Source organism: Falco peregrinus, chromosome 5 (assembly GCF_023634155.1).
Source record: "Falco peregrinus isolate bFalPer1 chromosome 5, bFalPer1.pri, whole genome shotgun sequence".
Classification (NCBI taxonomy): domain Eukaryota; kingdom Metazoa; phylum Chordata; class Aves; order Falconiformes; family Falconidae; genus Falco; species Falco peregrinus.
Window position 1 is genome coordinate 77,545,738 of NC_073725.1, and position 27,942 is coordinate 77,573,679.

Sequence of the window (27,942 nt, forward strand, 5' to 3'; positions counted from 1 at the left end):
AGCATTTCATTGCTCTGTTCGGAGCCATACCCATCATGGAGGGAAATACTGCCCGTCTGTCATTATGTCGGAAATGACATTTCAAAATATTTATATTGGGAATAAAATACATCTTTTAGGCATGCAGCCTGCTCCCAGGTTTCAAATCCAAGCCTTCAAATCACGCCTGGAGGCACGGCTGGGGCAGGGACCCTGACATCTGTGCATGCAGAGGGCAGGCCTCCTACAGCCGTCTGGCAGCAGATGCTCCTGTCATCTTAGGATGCGGGGTGCAGTCAAGCTCTTTCCTTTCTTTCCCTGTGCACAAATGTAGCTTGATAGATAAGGTTTATATTTTTATTGCAAAAAAATCAAGCCTACTGCTGAACTGAATTGCACACACAGCCTCCTTGAGCACCTCGGTGAGTGAGGGAGAGGGGAATTCAAGGAGGAAGCACTGGGTAGGCCCCATTCTCACTGTGAAGGTTCATTACATTTGCCTGGTGTGCTCTGCTTTTGTTCTGCTTGTGTTTCAAGCTGGAAACAGGGCTGTCTGGCTGAAACTCCAGGCTGGACTAACATGGGTTTAATGGCCTAAACTCAGCTCTTCCTAAAGCAGCGAGTAGCGTACTCTGGGTATTCATTCAGGATCAGGCTTTGTCTTTCACTCAAACATCTTAAACTTTTTGTGGGGAACATCCTGTACTAAGGGTTTTGTTAGAAGGCTTCCACCCAATTCCCAAACTCACCCTGTCTTTTCCGCAGCTTATAAGAGAGGCCAGGGTCACAATGTGGGGTATAGAATCCACAGGCTAAAAGCTGCCTCTGGTAATCCATGGAGAACAGAAACCTTATGCAAACTGGAATGAAAAAAACAAACCAAACCAGTATATGAACACTGATTAGTCTTTCCTCTCCATACAGTGCATTTACTTTGCAATTTACTGTCCTCGTTAAAGCAGCCCCTCCCACTGCAGTAACGTTAAGTACCACATGAAGTATAAGTAACTTGTTTTTCTACATTTTGAAGAGGGAAGGGTGGGTGTTGTCAGAATTTCAGTGTTTGTTTGCAGTGACACAAGATTTCCTCATTAATAGAGATGATTACCTGTTGTGAAAGATAACGTCTCAATTTCAAGCATGTCACAAACACACCTACTTCCCCAAAATAAAGGTTCTATAGTATATGTATGTGCAGGTGCTGGCAAACCACCTTATGACCGCACTGGACCAAATGAATCTCAGAAGCTAAGCTGTCCTGGGCTTTGGTACAAAGCCGCAGCTCCAAACCTAAATTAGGTTTTAGTCTAAGCCAGGTTCTAAACAGAATACCTCTGTTTTCTCCCCACACAGTGGAGGTCAGCCAAGCTTGCCTTTTTTTTTTTTCCCCCCTGTTATCACAGTGAATATCATGAAAGGAACGTGCATGCTGATGTGTAGATCTAACATCAGTTCCGCCTCTGCCTTGAACCTGAAGCTCAGCCCAGCCCTGAAAAATAGGGCATGAACACAATTAAAAAGTATTTGACCCTTTTCCTGTAATTTGAAATTTTTCAGTTGTGCAAAAGTATGTCTAATAATTGCTAATTTGAATTTTCTTATGGGAACTTACCGAGAATCTTACAAGCCATATATACTGGTTCTTCTCTTTCTGATTCACTTATCCCCCTTCTTCCTCTTCTATGCTTGTATCTGTAGAACTGAGTGGAAGTAAAAAATTTATTTCTATAATAAATACCTGTACCTGTCTGAAAATATGTCTAAGCCAACACTTAATCGGTCAGGAGAAACTGTCTTTGGGAAGTTGTGTAAAAATTTCCTTTAACTAGGTGACTTCTTTTTACCTTCACACTTTCCTTAGGGATTTTTTGGGTGGGAAGAAAATGACTAAAGCAGATAAAAAGGAGTTGGTGAGATGAAAAGGCAGCAACTGAAAGAAGGGTACAGAGTCTGGAGTGGCAGAGAGTGCTATGGGTGGAGAAAGGAGCATTTTTTAAAGGATCTTTCCACGCCATTTTCCCTTCAGGAAGGAAGGTTGAAGTTGGAACGCTTGGTGAAAAAATTACATGCTATGGCTCTATCTAGTGCTAGCTGTGGTCTTAGCATAAACGGGATAACAGCTCACATTAGGTGAGGTTAGGCAGGCATACAGTTCACATCACAGCACATACTAAACAGAATAAAATTAATTTCATAATTTAGAGCACAGTGGTCTTTAGAGAAACGTTTAGCTTGGGGCCAGGAAGTCCTACCTTTGAAACACCATAGTCTTCTCATCTTCAGTGCAGCAAGCAAAGCACAGGAGATTCTCAGCAGCATCAAAACAGACTGTGGGCTCAGCACAAGGCTACCTGTGGTAGCGTGTCAGGCTACCTCTAGAATTGCTTCCAAATTGAGCTTATTCTGTGACCAAATCCTTTCATCTCTACTGTAGCAGGGGTTTTACTGTAGAAATTGAGCAAACAGGAGAATAAACACAAGAAGCAAATAACTTTGCTGTTAAAAATGGCAATAATTTACCATATGACAATATAGCACAGCTTCAGTAGTCTGAACCCTTTGAAGTCATGTTGGGTTTATGACCACGGTTAATCCGTACTCCCACGGTGCAGGTGTGATTGGTGCAAAAAGTATTACCAAGGTATTCTGTGTTAATTTTTTCAGTGCAAACAAACAAAGTCCACAATGCAATTTTAAAGAAGTTTGTGCTACATGTATTATGTGGCAATAAAAGTAGCCAAGGTAGCAGCAGGTTTTTGTGAGGTTAGTTTGAGACATTTGAGTTGGTGACTTCTGGGATTAGTGAAGTTCCACTAGTCTGAAGGATTTAGGCTTCTGTCTCTACTTTAACTGCACTTGCAGCAGTCTGACTGGAGATGGATCCTAAGTGCTTACACGTGTATGTAGTGTGTATCTGTCAGGGAGAACAAGTTAGGTGATGTTCACAGGAACAGACGTGACTCAAAAGCTTTGTAGCAGCTTTCATTTTATAAGTGGTCTGCGGCATAACCCAACAAATAACATAGTGACTAACTGGTTATTCTGTTTTGGCAAACATCCTGAGATATTAGTATGGATGACAAAGGAATTAAAACCAAAAGTGACTTGGAACAAAAATCTGCTAACTCAGCACTGCTCCTGAGAGCAAATTTAAGCCAAACAGTCTTAAGAAACTGGTGCTGGGTCTAGATTTTTGACTCACTGAGCTTAAGCAGACCATTTCTAGAATAAACTGCTAACAGCATTTCCATAGTTTCTGAAATATCACAGGAAGAGGGAAAAAGCCTTTTTAAAATATAATTGCTATGCAATAAACATGCAAAATTTTACAAGCAGAAATCAGCTCTCTCTCAGAATGCACTTCTCATAAATGTCTTAATCTCTGTTCCTATTTTCAGAACCTCAGATACGTGATGACTACACCATATTTATCATTCTCTGACAAAGTGCTCTGAAGATTAGATAGGCCAAAAGAACATGTATTGCAACTCTACCTTCATAAACTCAAGTCTCTGTGCCTATAAAGCTAATACACTTGTAAGTAATTTTAAGTAGTTTGATAACCTGCCAGAAAATACAGCTATACAGAATTTGTGGTGTTATGCCTGACAGCCTGCAGGAATCAGTCAGTCATTCATCACAGGACGTGGTATTTATACTTTATTCAGGGACGTAAATATGAAAAGCAATTTGCGTTTCACACTGAAGTGATACACAGCAAGGAGCTCTCAGGCAAGTTAGGCAAGAATGAAATGTGAGATTCCCGAAAGATCTCCTAGGTTGGTACAGATGTGTGACTGCAATGCCAGGGGTTTACATGTAAAAGTAGGGGAGGGACATGGGATAGCGAGGCTTTTCTCAAAGTGACCTTGACTGCTTTCACAGAAAAAGATGCATTCTGAACAGGCTCTTTGAGCAAATATTCCAGGCTTTATTATCTTGTTGAAACAGACTGCCCACAGTTGTAATTAGCAATATTCTTTAAGAGGGAACAATGGTTTCATTGTCACCACATACTTGCTGGTAGGCAATATGGAGAATTACAATGGAAATATAACAGCTAACATCTGTTTTTGTCATAGGGACAAAAGAAACATAACCACGATATCAACATAGCATTCAGACTGGATGGCCATTAGGGTCTGCAGAAGAGCACCCTTTATCTGTGTCTTTATTCCTATTTGTAGTGAAGAAAGACCATTTGTTCTCTCCATTGTGTGACACATTTGATTCCTAGTCAGGACATCTAACCTAGTTTTAAACTCTTGTACAAGGCTCTAACTTAATGATTTTTCACGATGGGGTTCAATTACTTCCACAGAGCCTTGGCAAGAAAATGTGGCAAATGTTTCTGTCAGGAGGCTTCTATTTGCTCTTGGCATCTCCATTTCCACCAGAAAACAGGGTTCAGCAAAGTGAAAACAGCTGAAAATTCTTTATTACACACATGTATTTAGTACCCAGTGGAATGCAGATGTTGAAGCCATTTAGTACCTGGTAGGATCAAGACCTGAGGCAGCAAACAGAGAGATATCACAGAAATATCCAGGATATTAATTCAGATTCAGGGAAGCTGAAGGTCTCTTTAGAATTTAGTAGAATCTAGCTAAAGAAAAACATACACATTCAATAGTAATGGGGCTGCACTGCAATCATCTGATTCTCTGGGATACTCTAAAACTTACTGGGAAAACCCACATTGTGAATGACCGTCCAGTATTGCTACAATTAAAAACTAGCTCCCAAGGTGGAGCTCCTTTTTGATTTGCAAGACAAGATTGTGATTTAAAAGGTCTAATCCTATTTCACTATGCAATGAGCGCTGGTATTGCTCAAGGACCAGTCACCTCTCTGTGCAAGTGGCTTTCCCTGTCAATAGTCTGCAACTGTCAACTGTCCTGGTTACGGAACGAGGTTACAAGATTTGGATAGGTGATGATCTGTACTGATTTTAAAACCATGTGCATTTGGAAGCCTACAGTAGTCAGGAAGATCAAATGGTAAAACTGAACTGCAAGTTAGAACTTCGGTAGGACTCTGTAGCCACCTCTGCTCCACAGTCTGTGCGGGACATTGGGTTCAGCATTTGAGCTTGGATAAAATACTCTATGTGCTCTACCATACCCAGCTGCTGAAATAAGTGTAATCCTATTTTTTTACCTAATGGGGATATTACCAGTCTTTACTATGATAGCCACTGAAGGCAAAAAACCCGTCCTTTTTATAATGGAAAACATTTTATGTCATGATACAAATTTGTATCTTCATATGAATAGCTTTAGTTGATATCTGTATGTGCAGGACTTCCACAGTTCCAAAGATCAGACAGGCAGGTAGATTAATACTGGAGTTTATACCTGAGAAAAAAATGCACAAATTTTAAGATTCCTGAATTTCCAAGTGCTAGGCAACCTGCAGCATAACTTGGGGAGGAAGATATTTAACTCATTTTATGGATAATAAACATTAGCCCTCTGACTACTTTAAATAGCTTGCCTTAGATAACATGTAGCATTTGTTCAAGTGTTTTATTTTATAAATACTGTATCTATCATGTCTTTCAGGAGCATTTTTTTTTTTTTACCTATATTGATACATATGAGAATATGGCTGATGAACATGAAATTTAACCACCTTTGCTCACACACCACCTGCAAATGGATGTGGTGTTTCCAAGTGCTAGTTACAACAGGGCCCTGAGTACAGCAGCAGGCACTAATGGCCCTGACCAAACTCACCTTGGGCCTCCATCCACACCCTCTGCCATGGGCCTGGAAGCCTCATTTAAGCTCAGGCCTGGCCTATAATTCTTCCCTGAGCTATGTTGCAAATGTACCTCTTGCTAGTCCTGTTCCTGAACTGTTTCAATTTAGTAGCTTGACCTTCGCCTTGTTACCTTGCTTTTGCCTGATAATCGATGGACTGGCCATGGGACCTGCTGCTGTCACCACCTGCTGGGGTTGCTGTGGGACTGTGCCCTGCTGGTGACATTGCTGCCTGGCCCGTGCCGTGGCTTGTCTTCTCTTAGTACACAGCTGGCTCTTGCTGCTCCCTTTGTTTTACAGAGTATTTTTTCCAAACCTGTTTCAGGCTTGATTATAGTTACTAGCTTGGTACAGGTACAGATTGGAGTTCTCATTCTGCATTCATGCTGTGAGAACTGGCTCCAAACTGTCATTTAATAAAATGATCCATCGCTGATCATTTTATTTTATCATTCCCCAAAATCTTGGGGAATATTTCAGGATAACTTCTCTTATTCATGCAAGCATTTGTGGTGCTTTCTTTCTGCAAACATTCGTAGGGAGACAAGCAAACTACTCCTACATGTAAGAAAGGGAAGTTAGGATTACCTTGGAAACAACTGTCTTGATTTATATTATTGAATAATTTGTGCACAGTTGTTCAGCAGTAACTGGAACAAAGCTTTCTAAAAGATATGCCTTCCTTCAAATACATAAATTATTTTTCCTGCAAACAACTTTTCCCTTCCCTTCCCTTCCCTCTCCTCCACAGCTGCTTTTGGTCTGCTAGTCCAGAGGTGTGTTCAAAATTTTTATCTGGAGCACAAGAAGAAGAAATAAGGGGAAATGGATTATTGCTCCACAGTGCTGAGGGCACTTTCGTTCCCAGTCAAAACTCCCATTAATACCTCTCTGTCTCAGAGGTTTCGGCTTCCTTGAAGCAGAGGAGATGGCCTTAGCTCACAGCTAATGAAACAGACTTCAGGTGAGGAAACTTGCCATCTATATAGCCAGCCACATTCTTTGTGCTGAAGATGGTGTGGTATTTGTGAAGGATTTTGGATATGAAAACCACTAATGATTGCTCTTCTTCTAGTGGAGATATAAAGGCACCCTTTGAATCACAATTTTCAGTCAGATTTGACAGAAATGCTATAAAATAGCCCTTTGATCTGCCCTCAGAGCCTTTCTCCAGTCCATCCAAGCAATCAGCAGCAGATTTTTATCTCCGAAGAGCCCTTACTGCCTAAGCTCACTCAGGACACATGCCAGATGTTGCCCTCGCTCTCAAGTAAACTGTTCTCGTTACTTTTAGCAGTTTTGTTGTTTCAGAGGTCAAAAACATAACGGCAGAACACTGCAATACAAACACCTTGAGCTTGAACAAGAACTATTTTTCAGCACCGCAGGTACCAGTTATTTTCTACCTTCGAAGCACTTAGGGCCATTCTGCACTAGAGAACGTGCCACTTTTTTCAGTCAGAGAAGACAATTCCTTCACCAAGCCTTTACCTCGGGGGCGCGCTGAGCCAGTGACTCACGTTGTGAGGGCCGCTCTTCCGGGGCTCCTTTCAAGTATCCCGCAGAAAGAAAAGTCATTTTGCATCGTACCGTAAACTCATTTTAAACCATAGAGTTTTGGAGCCGCCTCTAGTAACCGCTATTCCCCTCCACAACCATTTTTTTTCTTTTAAAACCGAGGTGTAACGCGGCAGCCGCCCGCTGCGCCGCCGCTGGGGCCGGTCCCCTCAGAGCGCTGCGCCACCAGGTGGCGCCGCCGCCCGCCCTTCCAGCCACCGGCACGCCAAGATGGCGGTGGGCGGCGTGGCGCTCGGGCTGGCCGTAGGGCTGGCGGCGCTGGTGGCGGTGCTGCTGTGGCGGCGGCGGGCGGTGGCGGTGGCGGGGTGGGTGTGCGTGGCGGTGCTGGGCGACCTGGGCCGCAGCCCGCGGATGCAGTACCACGCGCTGTCGCTGGCCCGGCACGGACGCGACGTTTCGCTGCTGGGCTACCTCCGTGAGTGCGGGCGGGCCGCGGCCTGCCCCCCCTCCCCCCCATCCCCTCAGGGGCCGGCGGCCGCGGGCCCGGGCTGAGCCCGGCTGAGGCGGCCGCGGCGGGCGGTGCGCGGGGCCGCGGCTCTGACCGGCCTCTCCCCCGGCAGAGAGCGTGCCGCACGGCGACGTGCTGCGCAGCGACAGGATCCGGCTGGTGCCCGTGCGGGAGCTGCGGGGGCTGCGAGGTGGGTGCCCCCGGCCCGGGGTGCGGGCAGGCGGCGGGGCCGGGAGCTGCAGGGGCGCGTCGAACCGCGCGGGGGGCCGGGGGAGCCCGTCCGTGCTGAGCCCCGGCGGGCCTGGGGCGCGTCGCGGCAGTCACACGCACAGGGAAACATCGCTCGTTCTCTTTTTCGTATTATTTTTTTTTCCTCTTTTTCTTTTTTCTGTTTCGCTTCTTTGCTTTCTTTTTTTTCTTTTTTCTCCTTTTCTCGTTTTTTTTTATTTTCCCTTTTTCTCTTTGTTTATTTTCCCTTTTTATTTTCCCTTTTTCTCTTTGTTGTTTTACCTCATGTGTTTCTTTATCCATACATACCTTAACTGCCTATACAGAACAGTCATTTATAGGATCTGTGAGTTTTTTGTCCGAACCCGTTTCCACTGTCACATACCCTTATTTTAAACCTCTCTCTGATGTGCTCATTCCTGCCTGGAGAGCTGTAATGTTCTTACCACCTTTTTCTGTCCTTTTGCAGTTGGTCCGAAGCTTTTCCAGTATGGCATAAAGGTCATTGTGCAGGCAGCGCAGCTACTGTACACGATGCTAACGATAGATCGGCCGGCCTATATTCTTCTTCAGGTATGTTTTGTGTTGGCACTAATTCTAATATAAATAAATAGTACTGTGTTACAGGACATTTTTAGTGGTCTTAGCCATTGTTCTATTCGAGAGCTGAAACTGGCCCAATCAATGGTGTAAACCTGTATCAAACTACATTTTTGGCTCTAAACTTTGATACTTAGTTAACAACTCCAACAACTGTTCTTCCTGTTAATTGTTGAGCTTCCAAACTTCATTGGCATGGATAGTAGAAAGAATAAATCTTAATAGAAATGTTTGTATGTGTTTTGGAGGGGAATTTTGATCCTGATCCAATGATAAAATTTGAAGTGCCTACCAATCTTCATGGGAGAAACTGGCAGTTCTATATTTGGTGAATACAAAGTTGTCTCTGTTCATTAATACCCTTTAAAGTGATGTGATTTTGATGATTTAATTTTATTTTTCTGGTAGTTGCTTAGTGTTTGTCACTTGACCACAGTCTTATGCTATTTTTACATGCTATTATTAAATTTTACATTTTACATATTTTATTAAACAGAATCCTCCAGGCTTACCTGCTATAGCTGTTGCCTGGGTAGCATGCCTTTTCTGGAGAAGCAAACTGATAATTGATTGGCACAACTATGGATATACTATAATGAGCCTGAGTCATGGAAGGAATCACCCATTAGTACAAATTGCAAAATGGTTTGTACAGTAATTTCTTCTCCTCTATAAATTATATGCCTTTGCAGAATTCAGAAGAATGGAAACCAATGGGGGGAATATAATTAGTGAAGGGCTGTTTCTGTGAAGGGTTTCTGGATTTTGCTATGTTAAATTGCTTTCTATTTCAGAAAGCATGGTCTAAAACACCTTTGTTAAACATGTAGGAAGGCAATTTGATGAATCGGGTTGCTTTTGAAGGCAGGTTGCTTTTACGTGCATGTGCAAGCTTTGATCTTGTTATTAGAATTTCTTTATATACTGAGTGTGTGTTAATCTCTAATGTTGCCTTATACTCCATCTCATCTTTAAAGCTCTGTTTCTTGCTGAATCAAATTGGTTGCATGCAGATAAAGGCTTTAAAGGCTTTTCAGTGCAGTGTTCTTAGGGCTTAGAGGATAAGGGAGTCATACTGTATCCCCTCTCAAACTGATGCTGCTTCGGTATAAGGAGCGAGTCAATAATTGGTAATTAAATTTTAGTTACTGGGGGCAGTTGGGTTTCTTTTGGTTTTGTTTGGCTTTTAATTAGCATGGGCACTCATGGGTGGTTATTATTTGGCTAATGCGATTGCCTTCCTGTGGTTTCTAACTAAGATTTAATTTTTGTCAGGTATGAAAAGCTCTTTGGGCGTTTGTCTGACTATAACTTGTGTGTCACTAATGCAATGAAAGAAGATCTGTGGGTGAATTGCAATATAAAGTAAGTCTCATACCTCTAACTAGTGTGTGCTTATGTGAAGTCAAAGGAATGTATCCCTAATGATTTTGGATTCAGGGGAATCTTAAGAAAAAACAGGTTTCCTGAGCCCATCCATCACCCCTGAAGCATGTTAGCTCAGTTTTGTAACGAGCTAGTGGAGTGTGGACATTCAGGAGCCTTCATTACAATTTGACTAGAAGGTGGCAGTCCAGATGTTAAAGAGGTTTGCTGCCAAGCTGCCTACGGAATCAGAATGAGGCAGACATCACTGCGGTTTTTAATAGTTAGTCTGTCTCGCACATTTTTCTTTTGCAGTCAGAGGTCTTTAGGATCAAAGTTGCTCAAGAACAGTTATGAAGTAAGATTAAAAATCAGGACAATGATGTCTGCATTACACCCCTTGAATATGCACACAATATGCACACAATCCTTTGTTACAGGATTAATGTGTCCACCTTGGTGTGTTCCAGCTAACTTCAGGAATACAGAAACTTGTAAGAGTCAAAAAATTAATTACTTTGCTGTATTGATTTACCTAACATTGCTGTAGCCTGCCACTGTAGCATGTATGTTTTGTGACATCTGTTTTTTTATTTAACATGTGAATTTATTTCATTACAGGGCAGTAACGCTCTATGACAAGCCAGCTTCTTACTTTAAGGAAACACCATTAGAAATTCAGCATCATTTGTACATGAAACTTGCCAAAGACTATGAGCCTTTTAAACCACGGTGTGTGTAAGTAAGGCATGCTGTTACAGTCCTTAACCAAATGACGTAAAGTTATTGCACTTAGATACCAAAAATACTTTTGTGTGAGGTCACAAGTTACTGAACATGTCAGCAGGCAGAGTGCTCTCTGTGTGCTCTTAGCCAGCAGCTGATGCCTTGCAAGTTAGTGTAATTGTCACTAGGAGAGGCCAGAATAAGTGAAATCATTGAACTGTGATACCACAGTGCTTGGTGTGTGAAATAATAGTGTTTTATTTTTAAAGAAGTTGGCATGAGTACTGAGGCAATCTGTAATCAAATATCTCTAGGGTGGAACTCAGCAGTTGTCTAGTTCCCATTAAACTAGATGACACTGATTGTGTGCTTTGTTCATAGCATCCCTCCCTTTCACTTTAGAGAGCCCCCAGGCTCTTGGTCTAAGTGTTGAACTCTCTGGCTATGTGCCGGATGTCTCCTAGAGACATTTAACATGGAGTTACTTTACCAAACTAATGTTTGAAAAAGAAGTGAAAGCTGTAGCGTATAGTGCTTTCTTTTTGGAAATGTCCATCACAGAATGTATAGGTTCTGAGTTTAATTGAGTAACTGTAATGTTGGCCTCAGTGCTCTATGATTTGTTACATCCATGGTTTTACTTAACTTGTGATTGTTTGAGACAGAGCTGGAGAGAGAGGCTGACTGTTTCCTCAGCTTGTTAAGGAAAACACTTCGTTAGAAGATGGAGTCGTGCCTATAGCCGTAGTGTCACTAGGCTCTTGGCAGCAATAGAAAAGATGAAAAAACGGTCCCCTTTGTGATCAGGTACCTCTCTGCAGCTCAGTACTGTGATGACTGTGTTTCTAGAGAAGCTGAGCAGCAAATCCGAAACAGACTGTTTGGAAATTCATGCAAGTTAAGCATAGTCTTTCCTTCTGCGTTTGTTGGCGGTGTTTGTGTAGTCCATACTCAGAAAATTCTGTTTCTGTAGTACAGAGTCTGTCAGTTTGAGTGCTGAGAGATCTGCCTTTACAGAAATGGATGAAGGAAATGGACATGTGATGAAAACCAGAGGACGGCCAGCTCTTCTAATCAGCAGCACAAGCTGGACAGGTTTGGAAACACATAGTTTTATTCCACTGTTTAACAAAAGGTAAAACTAGGGCTGCTTCACTTCCTCACGCTTGACACGCTATAGAGGCACGTTGACATCATCAGTGGCAAAGTTAGGTTTTTCCTTCATTTGGCTGGAAGAATTTGAAGACATGTTGTATATGATACACCTTGGTGGCTAAAAATCAGTGATTTGTTTAAAGTTGTATTTTAATTCTAGAGCTACAGTCTAGAGGCTCGGCTTCAAGAATGGTTAAAAGACATTTCCTACTTCTTTTTTTAACTTTCATTCTAGGCATACTATCTTGCATGGTGGTGTAGAACAGATAAAGAAACTAAAATATGTACTCTTATTTCTGATGGTGGTATTACATAATTGTCTTGCTTTTTGCCCTTTTTTTTTTTTTTTTTTTTACTCTGCATGAAAAAGGGGAGCAGAGTGGAAACATATCCATCGCTAGTAACCATGGGCAGAATTGTTTATACCTTTGAATTAACAGGGCAATTTCTACTCCTAATTTTCTAGCTTTAGCAAGTAGAAAATTCCAACTTGGTAGCTTTGAGGATGTGCCGTATTTGTGGCTTGTCTGCCGCGTTGCCAGTAAGGGGAGCAAATACAGACTTTTATTTATGAAAATAGTTACAACAGATTTTTAATAGGAAAAGCATGGTCCATTCTTACGTAAAGGTGTGGAAAATCTTGATGGTTGTTATTTAAAGACAATAATTGTAAATGAGAGAAATATGACTATTACTAATAAAGGCTTCTCTTTCAGAGGATGAAGACTTTTCAGTCCTTTTAAAAGCCTTAGAAGGTAGGTATGAAGGAATTAATCTTACCTATTCAAAGAGGAGTGCTTGTATTCCGGACGGTTGTGAAGGGTTTTGCTAAAGAACAATGCTTCCATACTCAAGTGACAATGCAGATGTATTTTAATTAGCAGTGGTTAAGAGTAGTAGTTGAAATACAGAAATGCAACATCTGGATTTAATTAGAGTAGTTGTCAGGGAGAATTCTTGTAGAATCGTTTAGGCTGGAAAAACCTTTAAGATGACCAAGTCCAACCATTAACCTAGCACTGCCAAGCCCACCACTAAACCGTGTCCCTGAGCACCACATCTACACGTCTTTTAAAAACCTCCAGGGATGGTGACTCCACCACCTCCCTGGGCAGCCTGTTCAGTGCTTGACCACCCTTTCTGTGAACAAATGTTTCCTAATACCCAATCTAAACCTTCCCTGGTGCAACTTGAGGCCATTTCCTCTCATCCTGTTGCTTGTTATCTGGGAGAGGAGACCAACATGCACTTGCCTACAGCCTCCTTTCAGGCAGCTGTAAAGAGCAATCAGGTCCCCCCTGAGCGTCCTTTTCTCCAGGCTGAACCCCCCCAGTTCCCTCAGCTGCTCCTCATCAGACTGGCACTCCAGCCCCTTCCCCGGCTCCGTTGCCCGTCTCTGGACACGCTCTGGCATCTTAATGTCCCTCTTGTAGCAAGAGGCCCAAAACTTCACACAGGGTTTGAGGTGCGGCCTCACCAGGGCCCAGTACAGGCTGCAGTCTGCCATTCTGCTTCTTACTAGCTTGTAAATAGCAGTTTTGTTTCCTAAGATTTTTTGTGTACTTTCAATAGGAATCTGTCAAAAGGAGAGAAGGGAATACACATTGGTTTATTCTGTAGACTTTGCAGCTGCATTTTCTAATTGATAATACATTGAAACAGCTGATACCTTGTAGTGGAACAATGCTTTATGAATAGTGCATTTTAAACAATCTATAGTTGATTTCACTTGAAGCTCTTCAGTTTTAATATGGCTAAATTTACTGCTGTTTTACTAGGTATATGCTTGTAAAGAAATTACTTGAAGTAGAAAGTTAAACAATTAATATGCTCTGACCATTTTTAAACCAAGCATCCATGGGTTTTTGACTATAAACAGTTTCTTTTATCTTTTCCAGATTATGAGCAGTATATCAACGAGGGAGTCAAGCTTCCGTCTTTAGTATGTGTGATAACAGGTAGTAGTTTATTTGTGTTACAATTCTTTCAGTGCTAATACAGAAGAAATAATCTTTCTTCTTATGTTCTATGCTGACTCTTCTGTTGATGTTGGAGAGAGGAGGGACTGTTGTCTTTTATGTCTGATTTAAAGAGTAGTGATTTATAGTTGGACTGTTACAGCCACATAATCATGGAACATCTTTAAAGAAGAGAAGCTGTCTGCCTCCCTATCTAGTACAGCTGCGCATTATTCCATGTTCAAATAAAATTAAGTCAACATAGGGATACTGCTGCAAAAGAACTGTAAAATCTGATGTTTGAAGTGTTAGGCAGAAAGATTTCTATTTAATGCTCGAAAAGAGAAACATCAAATGAGATTTTGCCAAAAAGCTGTATAGACAGAATGAACGCTGTTTGATTAACCTTCTCATTCACAGCCAAGTAAAACTTAGTGTGATTTCGAAGGGCCAGTTATGCTGATGAAATTTGTTATTACTTACTTGGTTATCTTAAGGCTGTAGGCAAAATGCAGGTCAAGGCTAGGGGATATCCATGGGCTGAGGCCAAGTGTGTGAGGGTCCACAAGGCTCAGTGCCGGGTCCTGCACTGGAGACACAACAACCCCACATAACTCTGCAGCTTGGGGTAACGTTGTGGGAAAGGGCCTGGGGGTGCTGGTCAGCAGCCGGCTGAATATCAGCCAGCAGAGTGTTCAGGTGGCCAAGGCAGCCAGCAGCATCCTGGCTTGCATCCAAAACAGTCTGGCCAGCAGGACCAGCGCAGTGATTGTCCCCCTGTGCTCCGCCCTGTTGAGGCCGCAGCCTGAATCCTGTGCACAGTTTTGGGCCCCTCACTACAAGAGGGACATCGAGGTGCTGGAGCGTGTCCAGAGATGGGCAACAGAGCTGGGGAAGGGGCTGGAGCACAAGTCTGATGGGGAGTGGCTGAGGGAAATGGGGGTGTTTAGCCTGGAGATAAGGAGACTTAGGCAGGACCTGATTGCACTGGAACAGGCTGCCCAGGGAGGTGGTGGAGTTAAAAACCTGGAGGTTTTTAAAAGACATGTAGATGTGGCGCTCAGGGACACAGTTTAGCGGTGGGCTTGGCAGTGCTGGGTTAATGGTTGGACTTGGTGATCTTAAAGGTCTTTTCCAACCTAAATGATTCTGTGATTATATATTGATGGCAGACTCTTCTAAATAGTGAGTACGGGAGAAGTCTTAAGTTCACATTGTTTTCAAGGGGACTTAGTCTTTTACATGTCTTTCTGGGGATTGTGTGTGGTATCCTTTTTGATGTACTCAATAAAACGGGAGGTTGTCTGCTATACAGTAGGATGCACAGACCACACTATTTTCAGTCGTCTTGATAAAAAAACAATGGGGTTTTTTCTGTTTTAAACAGGTAAAGGACCTCTAAAAGACTACTACAATGGACTGATAAATAAACTGCACTTTAAACATATCCAGATCTGTACGCCATGGCTTGAAGCTGAGGACTACCCTCTCTTGCTTGGTAAATAGTGGATTTTGAAATAACGCTTGAGAATGTGTGAAAAACAACTTAGCACAGTCGCAGAGAGCTGATAGAGATTTTGCACAGATGCTGGTAGAACACAGTAAGCGAATGAAGTTGGTGGCACGAGTCAAAACCAGAAATTTATCGTCACTAACCAGCAAAATTGCTGAATCTGTCTCAACTACAGTTTTCCAGTGTTACCCTAAGAAGTGGATGGAGTGCCAGTGTGGCCATTTTAGCCTGTTCTTTGTAGTCTTTGTTTCTTCTAACTGTGCTGAAATACAGCATGCCTGTGCACGTTCCAGTTCACTTTCAGGGTCACTTCAGTAAATGAAATCATAAAGTGTTTGTCTGAGCAACCAAAAGTAGCTGAAATTCTAAATTAACATGTCCTTGGAATAGTATTCCCTTAGCGCTTTCATTATATTAGCATGAAGTGTGAGTAAGCTTAATAAAGTAGTAAAATACATATTCAGCTTGATCTACATTCTTCAGGGTTAGAGCCTGCCAATTTATATGGCTGTAAAAGACTGTGTTTATTGGGTTCTTCTTAACTAATGAATATAATGTCTACAAAATCACACTGTAATTTCTCTATTTTGAAATCACATCAACTGGAAGAGGTCGCTAGTGAGCCGTGCAGCTTATCCTGTCTAATACTGATGGGGTTTTCCTCTGTGCTTACCCATTTTTAGCAGATTTAGAGGCAGAAAAGCTGTTACAAGATGGGTGAAATGTTAAAATTCCCTTTAATTTAATATGCACTTGCCTGGTTTGTTTCTAAAGTCTGACTGATTTTAGTCACAAAGTACATTGTGTGCTTTTTTTTCCCCCTGAGTGTTGGAAATTGAGTCAGTCTGGGTGGTGTTGAAGGTAGCTCATGTTTAGCTTGCATCACCCGAAGTAGTACATAAACAGAAAGGTTTGGAGTAAGACTAGAAGAGCTGCTTTCAGAGAATTCAGACTCCTGTCTGGTTTGTTTGCTTTTCAGGCTCAGCAGACCTGGGGGTGTGTCTCCATAAATCATCTAGTGGTTTGGATTTACCCATGAAGGTGGTAGATATGTTTGGCTGTTGTTTACCTGTGTGTGCAATACATTTTGAATGGTAAGAGCTTGCTCATTCTGATACAGTTTAAGTGGATCCTATAAAACAGTATTCTTACGAAGCAAGAGTTCAGCAGCTACTGCATGTATCAAATGAGATTCCAGTATTATGCTGTAATTTTTTTCATTCGATAAGCTAAGTTAGAAATCAAGGTGGTTTTATTTTCAGTTCAAAAAATTAACAGTAGCTTCTATGAAGTTGGGAGCGTTTAATGCAACCACTTGCCTTAAGAAATAACTAGCCTTTAATCCTTTGGTTCCGTATACTTAATGTAAAAAAAAAAAACTTCCTTTGCATAATATGTCTGTTCTGTGAAGGGGTGAGTTTATGCCTAGTCAGAATTTATGGTCCTTTGGGGAAACGGCAGCTTTTATAAAGAAAGAGAAATTCTCTGGGAAGATCTTATGAACTGGAACAGGTTTTCGTTGTGGGTTGATTTTAGATTATTGCCCTGATTTTTAATGTATGTCCAGATGTGTGACAAAAAGACAGAGTGAGGGCCCTTTTGTACTGTAATCACAGATTTAAATAGTCTGACATAGAAGGGAGAAACAGTCTTTAAATCTGGAAGTTTAAAACTGCCACCTTCATTCCATTTTGTTGGGTAGGAAGCTTGTATCTAAACGTGCAGGATCATAATGTCACATCTGAAGAGACTGTGCTAGGGTATCTGTGACTGCGACTTTTAAAAAATCTGTATGTTCCACTTGCTGCTTTTTGCCTCATGTTTTCTTCTATGACTTTTGTTCACAGTTTACATGAACTTGTGAAACACAATGAAAATGGTCTGATATTCAGGGACTCGAGTGAACTTGCAGAACAGCTAAAGGTAAAGACTTGGCTGATTTTTCTTTCCAACTAGCTATAACTGCAAAGGTGCTACCATGTGAGCCGCCTTCCATATCTGACTATCTGTGCATTTTGCATTCTCAGAAGAAACTGCTTTGCCTGGTGAATGAATCTGAAGCTGGCAAGAACGTGTTAAATATTGTCATTGGTCACCATTTATAGGGCCAGACCTAAGAGCGCTCTTTTACTGCAGCATTGTGGTTGAGGGTTAGCTCATCTAGAATGAGCCTCAGATGTAATGTGATGGTATTTTTCTGTGGTTTTCCGTTTTTGACTTACAGATGCTTTTCTTGGAATTTCCTACACTGGAAGGCAAACTTCACAACTTCAGAAAAAACCTCCGTGCATCCAAGCAGCTGCGCTGGGATGAGAGCTGGGACCAGACTGTTCTTCCTTTGCTTGGGCAGAATGAATGACTGTTTGTGGGGGGGGAGGGTGTCAAAAAAGCTAATACATTCCTGGAGCTGTATAGGTTTGATAAATTGTTAATAAACACTTTGTATTGTCTATAGTTCAGTTTTTAATTAATTCATCTTGGAACAAGGGTTTGGACAAACTTCTTTAAAATTTGAGCTTCTCATGTGAGTAAGTATAGTGCTGAAGGTGCAGCTGAGGTGATTTCTTACGTGCTGTCTAAATGTTGAGGGAAAACATGGTTCCCGTGCTGAAGAGCTTGAGCCTTGCCATCTGGACTGCTGTTCCTTACCACTTGGGATGAATCTTCAGAAAGTGGGAGGGAGGTTTAGTTACTCTAGGAGCTCCTATGTGCAAAATCTGTTACCTGTGCTGCTTAAAGGTCACTTTTTGGTGAAGATGTTTGAATACATAGATAAACCATTACCAGTTTTACCTAGTGTACAGTAAGTGCTGTAGCAGATGATTTGGGTGTGTTTTCTTGCGAGTGCAGATGCCTTTTATTTTAATTGTCTTATTGGAACTTCAGGGTAGTGGGGGGAGGGGGTATTTTTTCAACCAGTAGAATATTCTTGGCTAGTCTTCCCTAGACAAGTGCTGAATATCCTTTTGTATGATTTCAATGAGACAGAACCATTTTATTTCAAAGTTCGTTTTCCTCTTTACAGTGTGTGCAAGAATGTGAAAGCACAGCCAATGGTATGTGACGGCTTTACTGAACGCTCAGAGTGAAACAGACATTTCAGTGAGTGTTGTCCTTGTACACTGAAGTGAATGTGCCCATTTGCCCTGAGAAAGAACATCAAGTGCATTCTTTGTTGAACAGATGAATAGAAAAGGAAAAAATGAAAGCAAAACATATTATTAAAGTATGTGTAACTTAATAAAAGGGCACTTCATTTTGAGTGCTCCCTCAGGTAGACCATTCATCTTTTTATTGTTGATAGCAGTGTTCATATGCAGACCTAATTGCTTACAAGAGGTTTTTCATCACCTTTTTGATTGTAAAATAGGTGTCAGTCATCTAAGGAATAAATCTGCTTGGCTTTATTATGTGGTTACTGCTTTTCAGAGTTCTTCCTTCAGTGGTGGCAGATGATCACAGTGGGTTCTGCACCAGCAGTTTTAAACGTGCTTACTGAGTAATCATATCTACTTTTGTCAAGCTAGGCAGCCACTTCCTCACCTTGCCTTTCCTCTTCTGCACCATGGTTACAGTAGCCACTGTCTCGTGAAAAAAGATTGTAGACAGTGATTTGGTCCCACTGGTGAGAAGGTGAAAATAAGAGAGTCCAAGTTGCTTACTGAAGGATTTTGGCAATTTAATTAGTTTATTGATTGAAGAATGCTCCATAAAGAATTTATAGCAGATTTCTGGGGTTTTTTTCTATTTTTTCTTTCTGCTGCTTTCAAGCAAAATCCTGTTGGGTGGTTTGGCCATTCCCCTTTAGCTATTGATGTGCATATGGAGGTAAATTAGGCACTTCTCTAATTAAACAGTAATACCGAAAGCTTTAGAGGTTTCATCTTCCTATAATAAAACTGTAGATCCAAAACGAGCCGTATGTACAGAACTTCTGAGTGACTTGAAGAATTTTGTGTAAGGGGAGATAAAGGGGCACCTGTCTGGGTCACTAGCATGCGTTTAGTCTGTAAGTCATACCTTTGAATTCTTCCTTTTGGAGGGGGAGGTAGCTAAAATTTGGGATGAGGTTACTTCTGCATATCCAACTTCATACTAGCAGTCATGGAATAAGATGATTCTTCAAGTTACCTATTGTCCATTTTCCCTCCATGATTACAGAAGGAGGAGGCTAAAGTATTTGTCCATTTCCTTTGAAGCAGCTTTTAAAACAAAGTACAGAAAAGTCCAAAGAGGAGAAAGGGGAGCAGATGTGATTTTCTGCTTGAGGACCAATACTGTCCCAACAGTGATTAATGAATTATGGAAACCTTCAAAGAAGGTGAGCTCAATTCTTCCTTCTTGCAGTATATGTGGAGCATTGCTACAGAGTAGGGTTCTTTTTATTTTCTGGCTGTTCTGAGGATGGCTTCCCAATAGCTAGTTGTGAAAGTGACAGTCCTTCTGTGAGAGAAATGTAAATCAAGCTCTGATTTTTGTCATCACTGCAGAGTAAAGATGCACCTGATTTACAGCAGTCTTACTATCTGTCTTTTCTTACAGCATCATGTAAGCTTGGGGCAGCACCTACTACATTCACTGTAGGTATTACTTATTTTTAAGATGACCCATACTGTGAGTAGATAAAGATAAATATAAAAAAGTAGACAATTAAAGCTGGTTTTAATATTAAAAAATATTTATTACTATGAAACATTGTTTTCCTCCCTTGTTGGTGTAAGATACACATCCTGTGGTCCTGCAGATGTGCCTCTGTTATTTACAAATCAAACCATTTTAAAAAAATAGTTCAATTCTGTTGTCTTCTACAGAATCAAGGTGCAGTATGATTAGGGTTGGGTTTTTTTCTCTTGTGTTAAGGTTCACAGATACTTTTCAGCGGCGGCAGCTTGCTTGCACACATGCTGACAATTACAGGAAGAAACATAACTCACTTTGACAACAGTCTGTTCATAGTTACATCCTCAGTGCCTCTCACGTACGTTTCCAGACTTCAAGATAATCTTGTTACAAGGATGGGATGGCTCCTGTTGGTCTGAAAATTTAGTTATGTCGTATTTTCCAAGTCTATATAAATAGCTGTAGAATAGTTACGTTTGGCTGCACATCACAGAGAAAAATACTGTTGCTGTGGGCTGGAATAATCTGCCATCCAATGCCAACTTTAGCTGTAAAGAGAAACACTGGGAATCATATTTCTGTTTAATAAAATGAAGAGCAAAAGTTGCATGTCAAGTCATGTAAGAAAAGCTCTTCAGTGTGCTGTTAAAGCAAGCTACAGGCAAATGCTTATGAGTATGTATTTTAAAAAATTCACAGTAATGCTTCTGCCATGCACAGCATAATTTTGTGAATTAACAGATTGCTGTAGACCAGCTGTACAGCTAGTAGACTGCAAAAGACAGGCTTTTGAAGAGTATATGAATGAAAAATCCCAAATCTCTCCCTATTTGATTTAATCTCTAGTTGTTCTTTTAACCCTTAAAGAACAAGTTGAGATGCAGCCTAAAACCTTTATCTTATCTGTTATCAGTGTGACAGTGCAGCACAGATGGCTTTCCTCCTCTAAGCTTAACCCTTTTTTAGTTTCCTGTTGCCACCATGCTTGCAATTAATCTCAAGTTGTCACTAACAGATGTGAGCTGTGACAGACAGGATACAGCAAAAAGCTAAGCTCCAATCTCCTGATCAAATCCATCTGGAGAAGTTACTGCTCGTAGGCAGACTGCTCTTAATTCGAGCTCTAAGATAAGAATCTCACTATCAGACAATACCCCTCACCTAAAAACGCTCCTGTTTGTCTCTGCTACAGGGTAAATAACGGGGAAAGAAGCCAAAATTATCGATACACTTCATGAAAAAGGCACCTACCAAGTTCAGCCTGGAACAGGTGATACGTGTCTGGATTACGAATTGTGAAAGCAACGTAGACCTCGGGAGGTTTTCTATCTGCTCTCAAAGTGGAGAGTTTTTGTAGCATACCAATAAGGGCTAAAATTATCTCTGGATCATATACCACATCTGCACAAGAAGGAAAACATTCAGTATTTATTAAGACTTGAGGAAAAAGCAGAATGAAAGCTACAAAACAAAAATATAAAATACTCGCCTTGCAGAACAGGATTTTTGTATTCAGGGGTTAAAAATCCCCAAGAGATCTTAGAAAATGCCTCTGTATTACATGCTATGTCAAGCTGTCCTCATCTCTAAATCACTAAAAATCGGTGCTCCCTTTTGTGAACGGATTGTCAGATACTGCATTTCAGCCCATCTTAAGGGAGACAGCAAAAACATGTGAGTGTTGGTGTTCTGTTGCGACTGTCTGTAGCAGAACAAAACTGCATTGTTAAAAATTGGTATTTTAGAGGCTGATTGCAAAGGACTCTGAGCTGCAGCAGTTTTAATCTTGAATAACTTCCTTGAGAGCAGAAAGAGTGATGAAAGGTAAGACTGATCGCTAAGGGGTACAAAATGTCAGCCATACCAGTTAGCACTGTGGCTCTGAAATGTGTCAGTGTTATGTGCAAGACTGATGTTCAAGAGGTGGTTGTTGACTACACAGAAATGTCGAGGCACGTGACTGTGTAACAGCAAGTAGTAGATACATATAAATCACCTTCAGTTCTGTGTTGCCTTCATGAGCCCAGCCTGGGCTGGTTTGTACATTCTCTGAACACTATAGTTGCCATTAGGTAACGTATGTAAAGTCACTTCCTTTTATAGAATTCACATGTTCAATGCACCATGTGATACCTTGGATGACGAAGGCACTATATTCTGTCATTTTTTCACCTGAATTCTTAGGTAGTTTTTGCTTTGCAGGGAGTAAAATCCTGTAGCTACAGCTAGGAAATTTCACTACTGCTAGATTTTCTGTTATTAGATTATTTTTTTTATAAACTCCCTCCAGATTTATACATAGCAGAGTTAAAAAAAGGGGTTTTTTCTTTTTTTTAACATGTTATCCCTCAAGAGAATGTCAAGATTGCCTGTTGTTATTATTGATGAGGCTCTTAAGAGTGACAGATTTATCATCTGTTTCTAGATTAAAAAAAAAAAATACAGAAGGGAAAAATAATTTGCTTTTTGGCATTAAGTATGCAACTGCTGAATATCTGAAGAAGAAAAAATGGTGAAAGGAGCTGGGAACAGATCTGTCACACACTTCCAGAAAGGGCTAAGTCAGTCCTGGACACAAATATCTTTGTGTTTCTCTCTCTAACCTGCTTGTTCCCGCACGATAGCACGCAGCAAGGCACAGCCAGAAGCGTGAAGTACCTGCTGCAATGATGACGTCGGGTTGAAGGTCCAACAGCTGCTTTTCTGTAACTGAGCCCCAGTCAAGTTCTGCAACAATTAATTTGGGTTTTTGGGAATTTGTTGCTTCTGCCTCCTGGCCTCGGGTCTGTGTTTGGACGTGCTGGGTAGTTTCAGGCTCCAAGACAAAGCCATTCAAAAGGATATTTTCTGTCAGCTGTTTGAGAACACAGTGGTGGTAGTCACTAAATATGTATGTCTTGGGATTGCAGGTTTTACAGATGGCAATTCCAGTGAAGCCAATCCCACTTCCTAATTCCAAGACTGTCCTGAAAGGTAATGGAGCAAAATTACTTATTAGGACTCCAAATTTTAGGACATCAAAATATTCTAAGTACCTCTAAAGGTAAAATCAGTTCCAGATTTTTTTCACTAATTTTTAAGTAAATCACCTGCAATCCAGTCTGTGTCTCAGATAACTGGGGGAATTGGTAAACGCTGAAGATGCAGTCGTAAGCATAGAAATTAGTTACTTGAAATACCGCTTCTGTGTATGCTACAAAACATTTCCACTGTGTGGATGAGATCCAGTCCCACCTGTTTTTAGACTTCTGCAGCATGGTCATCTCATATGAATGGGTTGTCCAGTTCTTTTCATAGTCAGTCGAGAGAAAGAGATGCTTTAGTAGCACTGTTCCTTTCCTTGTGAGGTCAATACTTTATATTAACTTATCTGACTCTTTCCTCAGAAGTGCTTGTTCCTCTCAACTGCTTATAAACGAAGTCAAGACAATGCGATCAGACGCGCACGCCTGCACATCGACCATCTGAAGTTAGATGAGATGAATCCCACCACGGAGTGAAGTGCCCTAGTTAAAGTTCCTGGCTAGGCAGTGCGGTAGCTGCAGTTTAACAGCCTGCTTTACAGAGCTGGCCAGACTGCATGGTGTGATGGTTTTGCTTTTAAAACCTGTCTGAAAAGAACTACTCTCCTGGATTAAAGTTTGACTGTTGCAGAACAGATGAGAGCAGCAGTTACCCAGTAGCCAAAGGGTGTAGTCATTTCTGTTATTTTGGGGGTAAATACTGTATATTATTGAATTACAGCTGTATAGCTCACAATGCGAGTATCTTTCCCCATCTTTCAGTCTGCTGTTGTTACCTGTTACTAAAAACTGCAGAGTTCTCTATTGCCCATTCAGCAAGATAAAGAGCGGCATCCCACGTGATGAGCCCTGTGGTCCCTCCAGAGATAATTGCCACACTCTCAGAAAGGGTAACGCAATCTCCTGTGGGCTGGAGGACACACAAGAAGGCAAAGGTGGATCAGCAGATAACAGGTTTTACAGTTTACAATCAGTATTAGTGCCTGGAAAAAGGTAGGAAGCACTATGGATTTCTTGGGGGGTTCTTTTTAAAGCCAATTACTGTTCAGTTCAGGTGATTAAAAGTGATCGATAACAATGCAGCATTAGTTCTTACCAGTAAGTAGTTTTTGTAACAGTGAGTAGATTCTTCCTCATTTAAAACATCTGCTAGTGTATCGTACAATTCATCCAGGGGCTCAGCTGCCGTGGATTCGTGCTGCACGGAAGAGAACAGGGTGGTTTTGGGTGTCAAGTTGTCATGGATCAGAAAACGTCCACAGGTTCAGTCCCATTTTAATATACCATTGGCCAAAATACTTTACACAGAGTGCTATGTTTTGTTATTACATAGTGTAAAACTGTGGGGGGGAAGTTACAAGCAGCATGAAAAGTAAGCCCTACCTTTTTGATGAGTTCAGTTAGGAAGCATCTTCTGTACTTAGCTGAAGGAGGGTATTTCACACACAAAGGGTGGAGAACGGTCTAAAACGAGAACAGCCATTGAAACCGGGTACCAGGTGAAGATTTTATGAGCGGTGGCAGGGGCTGGGGAGCTCTCAATGGGTGCTGTGTGTCACAAAGTGAGCTGCGGTTTGGGGTGTAGCTGGAAGAAGCGATGCTGAGGCAGAAAGCGAGATTTGATGATCTCTGATGGGTGTGTTAGCGTGGCAGCAAATGTGTTTGCCAAAAAATAAATAGCAAAACTGAGTGCAAAGAAAGTCCTGCGTGCTCTCCTCCATCTTTCGCTTTCCTCTTCTCTCTCCTGTTTTGGTTTGCTGCCTCGTTTGTGATTGCCCACCCGGGCGCCATGGCCGAGTGGTGTGAGGCTGGTGCCGGGGGGATGGGGACCCCGCGGGCTGGGGGAACGGAGATCGCTGGGGCTGGGGCTGGCGCCGGGGGGGAACGGGACGGGACGGGACGGGACCCCCGCGGGCTGGGTCGGCGCCGGGTGGTGCCGGTGCCCGGGCACACGGGCGGCAGCGGCGGTGCCGAGCGCAGGTCGCTGGCCGGAGTAGGAGCCCGCGCCTCTGCCGGGCCCAGGGCGCTTATTTCTGTGATTACGGGCAAAAACCAGCGCAGCGTCCGCGATCGCTTTGGGGGCGGGGCCGCCCAGCTCCCGCACCTTACCGCGTGCAGGATGTCCCGGAGCAGGGAGGAATCCGCCGAGGTCCGTAGGTTCTGCTCAAGTTCCTAGAACAGGATAAAAAAATAAAGCCGAGGCCTGGGACCACCCGCGCCCGGGGCCGGCCGCCCGCGCCCGCCGTACCGGCCAGGGGAAGGTGCAGAGCTGCCGGGCCGCCAGGAAAGGCCGCTGGAAGCGGGGGCCCAGACGCGGCCCAGCCATGGCCTGCGGGCCCTGGGACCCCAGGCTCGCCCGAGCGCCTCCCCGGCAGAGGCGGCGCTAAGAAAGGGAGTGGGGCCTCCCGCCTGAACAGGGGCTCGAACCCTAGACCCTCAGATTAAAAGTCTGATGCTCTCCCGGCTGAGCTATCCAGGCCCGCGCCAGCTCGCCTCCAGCCGCCCCGCCCCACCCCCGCGCACCCTGATGACGTCTTGCACTGCGGCCGGAGGGCGTCATCGCCGCGCGTCGTGGGGAAGGACACGGTGCCCGCCTGCCGCACCGGGGCCGAGACCGGGGCCGGCGGCGCCATGAGCGGCTACACCGAGGACGAGAAGCTGCGGCTGCAGCAGCTGCGCGCCCTGCGGCGCCGCTGGCTGCGGGACCAGGAGCTGAGCGAGCGGGAGCCCGTCCTGCCGCGGCGGCAGCTGGGGCCGGTGGCCGCCTTCTGGGAGCGGTTCCTGCAGCCCGGCGGGTTCTGGCGGCACCAGGTGAGCGCGGCGGGGGAGCGGGGCCCACCCGGCCGGGCCCCACCGGACCGGGCCTGACGCGCCTCCCGCTGCCCCGCAGGTGTTCAAGGCCTTCGAGAGCGGCACCTTCGTCCTGACGCGGGTCCTCGTCCCCGCCTGGATCATCCTCTACTGCTTGAAGTACCACGTCATGGTGCGTCCCTGCCCGAGGGGAGCGGGGCGGGGGGGGCCGGGGCCAGGCCCTGGGAGGAGCCCCCTCACGGCGGGGCAGAAGCAGAAGTGGCCGCGGGGGGCGCTGCGGGACGGCCGGGCAGAGTGCCTGCTGCAGCTCACGGCAGCCCCGCCGGCTCTTCGCCGCTTGCCTTTCGGCGCTGGGTGGTACGAATGCAGGTTTGTGGCCTGCTGCGGCCCTGGGCAGCAGTGGTCGCGCTGCCCCCCGCGAGCCAGGGAGCTGTGCCTTAGTCGTGGCTTTCCTGGAGGATCTGCGAGCCTGGGGATAGCTGGCGCTGCTGTGGTGAGGGGGGTGGCCGACACTGACCATGGGACAGACCTTCCACTAATGCCATCTCGTCTTGCTTGGGAGGTGTAACTTTATTAGCCTCGGGTGTTTCTCTGACTAGCGGAAAGAACCTGGCTTGATGAGCCTTGTACTCAGTAAAGCCTGTGTTTAAGAAGTGTTGTTTTCCCTAGTTTGGAAATCCTGTGTACTCTCTCTGGGTAACGCTCCTTTTTTCTTTACTCCTTCCCTCTCCCTCCTGCTTTCAGAAAGTGCCGCATGGTGTTGTTGTGTCAAATCCACGGATATTCCCAGTAAGTCTGTTAATACTTCTTTAACTTTCCGAGCAGGAAGGGGGTGACTTGGGGACAAGTGCAGGTTTGTGCAGGGAGAATTTCTAGAGGGATGTGCTTGATGCTGTGGGCAGGCTGCGCAGGAGCAGCACAGTTACTGTATTTTTGAAAAGTTTTCATCTTGTCCTCAGAGCAGACAGTCCATGTTTCTTAACAGTTGCATTTTTTTTTGCATAACAGCCTCCTAATTGTGCTTTATCTAAAATAAAATTATAAAAAGTTCCATCCCTAACAACGACATAGCAACATACTGAAGGTCAAGCTGCGGGCCTCTGACTTCAGCCTGATTACCCACTCGAGTTAGGTCAGCTCAGTCAGCCAAGATAGCACCTGGAGCTGTAACAAACAGCAGTTGGGCACCAGATTGATTTTTGAGGGATTACGTAGCTCTTCGTGGGCTACAGGCCGTGGGCTTGGAGGCTGAACCTTTAAAGCTGTGCTGTGTTGAAGGCGGTTATGCAGTGCTGTAAGTCCAATACTCATTTTTAAAACAAGGTAATCTCAAAATGTTTTGGCTGCTGTTCTGTAGCTGAAAAGAAGGGGTGAAGTACAGATTTCATATCGTTTGGCTACGGTGATATTTCAGCATCCTGGGAAATGTTGAGTGAATGAGAGTGTTCTGAGTAGGCTGCGGTAAGATTTTTTTTGTCTGGAAGTGGGGATGACTGTAGCTTAATTGAAAGGCTGCACTGTGTGAAGGGAGAGACTGGGTGCAGGAGGAAATGCTCACTGTGCTCTCTCACTCCATTAGGGGGACAGAATTTTAGAGACGGGAGAAATTATTCCACCCCTGAAAGAAGAACCCAGTGAGCACCACTGATGGCAAAAAGCTGATTTCCTCCTTCAGTGAACAACATGAGAACTGCAACTGCATTATCTCTTCTATAAAAGAGTCTTTATTCTGCATTGCCTCAGTTTTTCTGTCATTTACTTTCTCCCTAGTCCACATTATTCCAGGTGCTACTCATACGGCAGTTTCTTTTGCCTTCGGTGAGTTTTATTGTTAAGCCCTGGTGATCTCTGCCCCCCACCTTCCTCCACTTTTTATGTCACCTGACAAGATCTGGCAGCAGGGGGATGTGGGCCTAACAGTAACAGGAGGGATGCTGTAGGTCCCAGGGAAATGTGGAGTAGTCTGGTGAAGGGAAGTGTGTTATGGTGAGCTCCTGCGCACGCGCGCACACACAGCAGCCATCCGCTTCCAGTCTTGCCAGCCCATTTCTACCAACCTGTTCTGACAGAGACTTCCAGTGAAAATTAAGCTTCCACCTGTCACCCGCTTCTCTGCCAAGAGGGGACAGCAGAAGTGGCACTGCTGCCAAAAATTCTTTACCCTTTAGCACTT

At 43.6% G+C, this 27,942-nt stretch overlaps 3 protein-coding genes and 1 non-coding gene across 7 annotated transcripts; 2 read left to right on the forward strand and 2 right to left on the reverse strand.

Annotated features, from left to right (window-relative positions):
- The first annotated feature begins 7,519 nt into the window (after positions 1-7,519).
- On the forward strand, positions 7,520-17,769 carry ALG1 (ALG1 chitobiosyldiphosphodolichol beta-mannosyltransferase). 3 transcript variants are annotated; one of them, XM_055803353.1, is made up of 13 exons: positions 7,520-7,737; positions 7,883-7,960; positions 8,468-8,571; positions 9,095-9,243; positions 9,874-9,963; positions 10,585-10,701; positions 11,663-11,784; positions 12,561-12,599; positions 13,743-13,802; positions 15,190-15,300; positions 16,295-16,409; positions 17,163-17,238; positions 17,540-17,769. In XM_055803353.1, exons 1-13 carry the CDS (start codon positions 7,533-7,535, stop codon positions 17,672-17,674), a joined length of 1,401 nt encoding a protein of 466 aa, XP_055659328.1. In that variant the 5' UTR covers positions 7,520-7,532; the 3' UTR covers positions 17,675-17,769. The 3 variants fall into 3 exon arrangements, with proteins under 3 accessions (XP_055659328.1, XP_055659330.1, XP_013157529.2); XM_055803355.1 differs by having other exon boundaries at positions 10,585-10,695; XM_013302075.3 differs by lacking the exons at positions 7,520-7,737; positions 7,883-7,960 and adding an exon at positions 8,250-8,344.
- Positions 17,770-19,972: 2,203 nt separating this feature from the next.
- On the reverse strand, positions 19,973-25,437 carry EEF2KMT (eukaryotic elongation factor 2 lysine methyltransferase). Of its 2 annotated transcripts, none has more exons than XM_055803357.1 (8): positions 25,207-25,437; positions 25,068-25,130; positions 24,342-24,422; positions 24,055-24,156; positions 23,735-23,868; positions 22,594-22,901; positions 21,187-21,336; positions 19,973-20,350 (listed from the first exon to the last, which is right to left on the reverse strand). In XM_055803357.1, exons 1-8 carry the CDS (start codon positions 25,282-25,284, stop codon positions 20,280-20,282), a joined length of 987 nt encoding a protein of 328 aa, XP_055659332.1. In that variant the 5' UTR covers positions 25,285-25,437; the 3' UTR covers positions 19,973-20,279. The 2 variants fall into 2 exon arrangements, with proteins under 2 accessions (XP_055659332.1, XP_055659331.1); XM_055803356.1 differs by having other exon boundaries at positions 19,973-20,483; positions 25,207-25,436.
- Positions 25,365-25,437, reverse strand: TRNAK-UUU (transfer RNA lysine (anticodon UUU)). The gene has a single exon. It is a non-coding gene; the product is annotated as a tRNA-Lys (tRNA).
- Positions 25,438-25,505: 68 nt separating this feature from the next.
- Positions 25,506-27,503, forward strand: NDUFB6 (NADH:ubiquinone oxidoreductase subunit B6). The gene is made up of 4 exons (XM_055803358.1): positions 25,506-25,769; positions 25,849-25,941; positions 26,514-26,558; positions 27,349-27,503. The coding sequence occupies exons 1-4, from the start codon at positions 25,590-25,592 to the stop codon at positions 27,415-27,417; spliced, it is 387 nt and encodes a 128-aa protein (XP_055659333.1). The 5' UTR covers positions 25,506-25,589; the 3' UTR covers positions 27,418-27,503.
- Positions 27,504-27,942: the final 439 nt, after the last annotated feature.